The sequence below is a fragment of the Raphanus sativus genome, chromosome 4 (assembly GCF_000801105.2).
Source record: "Raphanus sativus cultivar WK10039 chromosome 4, ASM80110v3, whole genome shotgun sequence".
Lineage (NCBI taxonomy): Eukaryota > Viridiplantae > Streptophyta > Magnoliopsida > Brassicales > Brassicaceae > Raphanus > Raphanus sativus.
Window position 1 is genome coordinate 4,353,281 of NC_079514.1, and position 5,884 is coordinate 4,359,164.

General features: G+C 32.5%; 1 protein-coding gene across 1 annotated transcript; it reads right to left on the bottom strand.

Annotated features, from left to right (window-relative positions):
- Nucleotides 1–2,906: 2,906 nt before the first annotated feature.
- Nucleotides 2,907–4,572, bottom strand: LOC108852567 (transcription factor bHLH126-like). The gene is made up of 4 exons (XM_018626069.2): nucleotides 4,204–4,572; nucleotides 3,712–4,065; nucleotides 3,553–3,626; nucleotides 2,907–3,198 (listed from the first exon to the last, which is right to left on the bottom strand). The coding sequence occupies exons 1-3, from the start codon at nucleotides 4,426–4,428 to the stop codon at nucleotides 3,594–3,596; spliced, it is 612 nt and encodes a 203-aa protein (XP_018481571.1). The 5' UTR covers nucleotides 4,429–4,572; the 3' UTR covers nucleotides 2,907–3,198; nucleotides 3,553–3,593.
- Nucleotides 4,573–5,884: the final 1,312 nt, after the last annotated feature.

Sequence of the window (5,884 nt, forward strand, 5' to 3'; positions counted from 1 at the left end):
CACGCTTAGCATTTCATTTATTTTATTGATTACATACGACTACTAGACACATCAAGAAGATATAAGAACAACCGATCAAGATTATAACGAGGATATACATAGGGAGATAGGAGCATTTTCGGTCTAATAGCAGTTTAGGGAAGCATGATGGAGAATTAATACAGAAACAGTGAACATTGAGCAGATATCTAAGATAAGTAACTTTCACATGAATGCAAATTAGGTCCATCAGACAGGTTACTTTAGAAACATAATACATGTCTTTGTACATTTTACAATATCATGTCAGGTTAACCTGCATAAACTCTATAAGAGAACGTGATGCCGCTCACAAGAAGTTTCTCCATAGCAAAAATTGAGAATAACAAAACTAAAGGCAAAAGCAGACAAAAATTTTTTTAAAAAAAAACGGAAAGAAGCAAAAAGACAATGCTATTTCAATGATTCAAAGTAGAGAGGATCCATGTTGCTCTATCTGTTCAAATCCATTCACTTAATGGATAGCTTTCTTATGCTTTGTCTTCTTATCCAGCTCACCCACCCCTTTCTTTTAAGAGAAACAAAACAAAATCTTGTATACATAAAATGTTTGATTGAAATTGACGCATGATCCTGATTGGATTCTTATGACATAAATTTCAGTGTTTCGAATATCATGTATCTTTTGTTATATATAATGTGTGTGCTAATTTTTTTTCCTGAACAAAGGCTGTGTGTATGCTAATAGCTGGTTAGGATTAGATAGCACTAATTAAGATTTAGTTTGTTAGGTGGCGAAAAGAAATTCTTGTATATAAGAGCTAAAGTGTAAGCTTCTGTAAGCAGTGGCGAGGCTATATATGTTGAATGTGGGAGGGTACTTGCCCACCATGAACTTTAACATCAGTGCAATTTTGTAATGATTTTTTCTCTTGCCCGGTTAAAAATTCAAATTTACGAAGGTGTTACTCAGTTTTATAATTTTGCCTCGGATAAAAATTATCTCTAGACTGTAAGTATAATTAGAAAACTGTATTTATACAAGAACTTGTGTATAAAACTATATATGTAGTTCGCATGAACAAACACAAAAGATATGTATCTTTTCACATTTTCACTTGATCATATAAGCTTTCAGAATCCACTATATATATATGAAGATTAATCTTCAAGAATGATAGGACTTCGAACGTGTAAGATCGATTTTAGATTATATAATCTGTTGACAATTGAAATATTAATAAAACATGATAATTATATGTATCTGAATCTGTATAAAAATTGTAAAGTGACTGAACCTCTACTTGGAGATTAGTCTCTCGGATATTTCATGTTAAACAAAAAAAAGTGTATAGGAGTAGAGGACCCATCAGCCATGCACGAGGAATACACGACTTGTAAGTGGACGCACGAATGAATTACCGGCCTTTTTGGGTCGACGTATCTCTAATACATGGGCTTTTAATAATATGAGAGTCCACTTATATTTTATAAGGCTGGTGGCCAACCGTCCATTTTAAATCTGAACCTGTCCGTTATCTAGCTGCTAATTTGGATATATTCTCTCTGACATGTGCCAGGGTAGAGATTTATTATCCGGTATCCAAATCCGATCTAAATCCACTCCAAAATTAGAATATTTGGAATGTCCAGATATGATAAAATATTTGATCTGTCAAATTTAAATTCGTATATTTTGATTTTAGTCTGATACAAATCTGTCAATAAATTTTATTAAAATTCTAAAATGACACAAATGAAAATTTTACTGACAAGAAAATGGAGGCAGTATATCACTAAAAGATAGTTAAATTAAATGTCGGAGACAATCTTTATTGGGACACAATCTGATTTGATGATTATGAATTTGTTTGACGGCAGCCCAAAGTTGATATGGAGTACTTAATTAATTTAGTTAAGGATAATTATATAACTAAAGATATCAAACGAACGAATATCAGGGAGATTTCAACAACTCATCATGCGTATCTCTTACTTAAGTGCGTAAAACATTTGAACTGCTGTCCACTTCGCTCAAGTTCGTGAGACTCATATAAAGAAGATTCAATTATATATAAATAACGAATTACTATTAATTAAAATTATACTTATGTGATTCTCTTTATATGCTTATTGGTATACGTAGGAAACGAGGAGGCAAAAGAAACCAAGATTTTGGGGATATGTATAATAGTGTCGTATCGTAATCGTATCGTATCGTAAATTACAAAAGAAATGGAGATTTTGTGATTGTATAAGTATACAAGATAATTTCTATAGTTTCTCATATATATTTAAATTGTTGAATAACAAACTAACAAGTATGATGATTAGAAAAATGAAAGGTGGCTCGATGCATTGAATTTAAGCTTTTCTTTATGGAAATAGCTCCTTTTCAGAACAATCATCGTGATTATCATTAACAATTTGTTTTTAATAGACTGTTTTTAACAATTTGCGTATGTCGAAACTAGTATTTGTATAAGTAAGCAGGGTTTTCCCATTTTATTTTATTTTTTTGTAACAAAGGGTTTTCCCAATTTTGCTTGCATGCAATATGGATTTTTTTCAAACTTATATCGAAGTTACTCAAGGAATAACGGTTGTTCTTTTACAATTTTTTGCAGTCTTATGTATTAAAATCACAAAAATATCGCAGATATATAAAAAGTGATAATAATGGCGAGCAGAAATCACTAGCTAGGTTGGAAACAATCTTGCAGATTTTGGCCTATAGAGCCGAAAGATAGTTATCACCTACCCTGGCTTCACACTATATATCTATTCCATTATGCAGAGTTGAACATCGACACAACGATAATATTAACGCAAATCACTACATGCTATATGGTCTGTTAATCTCATACGTTTCTGGATAAAATTAGGTTAGGTGGTACATGATGTTGTCGCCTTGGGCTTGTCTCCAGTAGGACTCAATGATTCATGGGATATATATTACATAAAACCTTATATCCTTACACAAAAAAACGCATGAAAACATGACAATGGAATAATAAGCAAAACGTAAGGGAAGCACACAACAAAAATCTTTACTGTGTGGGCGGTGAATGATGATGAACTTTATGACCTACTCGTACAAATCCTTTTCAAACATAAAGTACGTACCTGGACTTGTTTAAACCTAAGATACGCCTCCTTTTAAGAATGACTTTCAAGTCCCGCTCCAAAGATGAAGTTTCATAAAGGCATTAGATATTTCTGCATTAGCATATTTATCATGAAAATAGTTAGAACTTAGAACATAGTTTTGTTGTAAAAATGTATGAAAAGAGTATACGTCATGTCCAACGTATATATATAACATATATTTGTGTTCCACTGATGCACTTGAAAGCATGTGAACATATTGTTCTATATATAGATTTCACATTAGGTGTATCAAGTTCATGAGCAAGAGAATAATCTATCTGGAGCAACGAACATGTGGTATCAACGAAAACACCTTTTGTTTTATACCAAATCTACGAGCAAAAAAAAGAGCACTTGGAAAAGAGATAATATGATAAAGGAGTCTTTAGGACTAAGAGTGTTATCATTCTTAATTATTAGTACCCCGTCGAAGGTATCAACTCCTCAACTAGCTTCTGCTGCAACTAAGCTAAGTCCAAGCATCCAAAACTATTAACCTGTAAAAAATATAACTAAATATAGTGATGAAAACCCCTAAGATTAATTTCAGTTGAACTGGCATGTTGTAACCATTAAACATACCTCGACTCTAATAGTGTGTATGAGACTCTCATTAACTCTTGTGGTGAGAGAGCTGATGACTTCAAGCCCTAGCTCCTGAAGTACCTCAAGCACTCTTGAGAGTGGTAAAGCTTGGGGTCCTAACGAATTGCTACTCACCACCACTTCGAAACCGCTCACGCATGGTTGCACTAACACACTCGCCGGAACCGAATTGCCTAACTCGGATGCAGTTCCTGCTAGATCCGGATTCGATTTATAACATGTTTCTCGGCTTAGCTCGTCTCTTCTTGCACTGAGTTCTTTAATCCTTGTTTCCGTGTCCTTAATAAAATTCACCGCTCCACTTACATGTTCCGAAACAGCTCTCTTCCCCTAAAAGTTCAAGGGATGAGGTTATACAAAAAAAAAGACATATTCGTAACCCTAGAAGCCAAATCTCACCAAATCTTGGTTTCTTGTTTGAACAATTGATATAAGGAAAAAAGCGCAAAAGTGAGTAAGAGTATGAACCTTGATGTATTGAAGAGGTAGGTGATCACGAAGAGAAGCAAAAAGTGTAGCCATTTCTTGTCTTCTCTGGCGTTCGATGTCGCGGTGGAGAAGCTTCTTCTTCTGCTTATTGTCAACTGTTCTTTGGGGGATATCGGAGCCACCACTGCCACCGTCGCCGGCTGAGACAATTAATGGCATATGTCCCTGGTACCCTTTCGGATTAGGATTCTGATAAGGATCCATATATAGTTTAATAACTTTGAGCTTGAGCAAAGCCAAATCTCCCTAGGATTTGTGATTAGGATTTATTCTATTGTTTACTCGTTTTTTTTCCGAAGTATGGTGCCTTAAAGGCTTAAAGAAACAAATGGTTCCCTCTGTCTCCTTAGGTGAGAGGGAAGACCATTCCCATTCATTTAATATATAAATACTCATTCGGAAGACCAAATAATACAGCTTCCGGCACTACCTTTTCAACATAAATCTTTTTTCCTACGAAATTTGGTTTTTAGTTTAAAAATATTTTTCAGATGCGTCGGCATCGAGTCCTTGGCCGGTTGGCACTGTAAAAACATTTTTATTCATTAAATTGGTAAAGCGTTTTGCAGCTTTACAAACTAGGCATCAATGGTGTGTAGTGTAAACACTCATCTATCATCCTAAAAGAACTAAGAACATGATTAATGTGGAGACCCTTGATAGGTTCTTAATAAACGTTTGATTAATAAATTTAAGTGAAATAGTTTAAAGCACTAAAAAATGTTTCTTATGTCCCTTATCTAAGAGAATGTTTTTAGTTAAAAGTTATTTTTCAATTTCTAATTACACTAAGATACTTCCATAAGAAACTGCATTTAATCATATGATCTAACTTTGCTGATTGTTGTAATATACAAAATTAAACTTCGTAGTGACACAGTGGATATTAACACAAAATCTAAGCTACATATTTTAGTTAGCTAAAAAGTTAATTTTGCAACAAAAAGAAATTAACCTTTTATAATTGGAATTATATATTAAGCTACATTACAATATAAACTGCTATATTGATATTGTACACAAAAGAAAGAGCAGCTATAAAAATGAGACAGGCTAATGAGCCGATTACTGGCATAGAACAATAAAAATTAGAAAAATCAATATGATAAAATAGTTATAAATGATATACGGATAATAAAAAGCAGTGAGACAAACAATAAGAAACTAAATTTCATATTATTAGTATTTATTGTTCAATCATATTAGTCAAATTATACACTAAGAATTAGGCAAATGCATCCTTTTTGACATCAAATATCAATGTCAAACTGACAAAATGTACATAAAAATGTGCCTTTACCTACATTTTCCCTTTGAATTTATGGGCTTACTCACACAATAATCGTGAGAAACTAGGGTGTTAAACCATCTAAAATATACATTTCTATATTTTTTCTCTAAAATTGAGATTTTTATTATAGAAATAGATTTACTCCAATGTATATTTTTATAATAAAAATTATATCTTAGAGGTGAATATAGGAAAATTTTATTTTTTCTTTTTATATTTAGAGAAGAAAATAACAATTTTCAATATTTTCTCATATTTAGGTTATGTACAATGGTTCAGTTATTCAACATTTTTTTTTCCTTTTTAACATTCCACATCATCTTCTCTTTCTTTCACCTAATTATTCAATACTCACATTATTTTTAACCC

What these genes read in the sequence shown, in the direction of transcription:
- LOC108852567 (XM_018626069.2), bottom strand. Translation starts at nt 4,428, where the DNA reads ATGGATCCTTATCAGAATCCTAATCCGAAAGGGTACCAGGGACATATG. An exon ending in TACCTCTTCAATACATCAAG is followed by an intron (nt 4,066 to 4,203) that starts GTTCATACTCTT and finishes TTGAACTTTTAG; the next exon opens with GGGAAGAGAGCTGTTTCGGA. An exon ending in TACACACTATTAGAGTCGAG is followed by an intron (nt 3,627 to 3,711) that starts GTATGTTTAATG and finishes TATTTTTTACAG; the next exon opens with GTTAATAGTTTTGGATGCTT.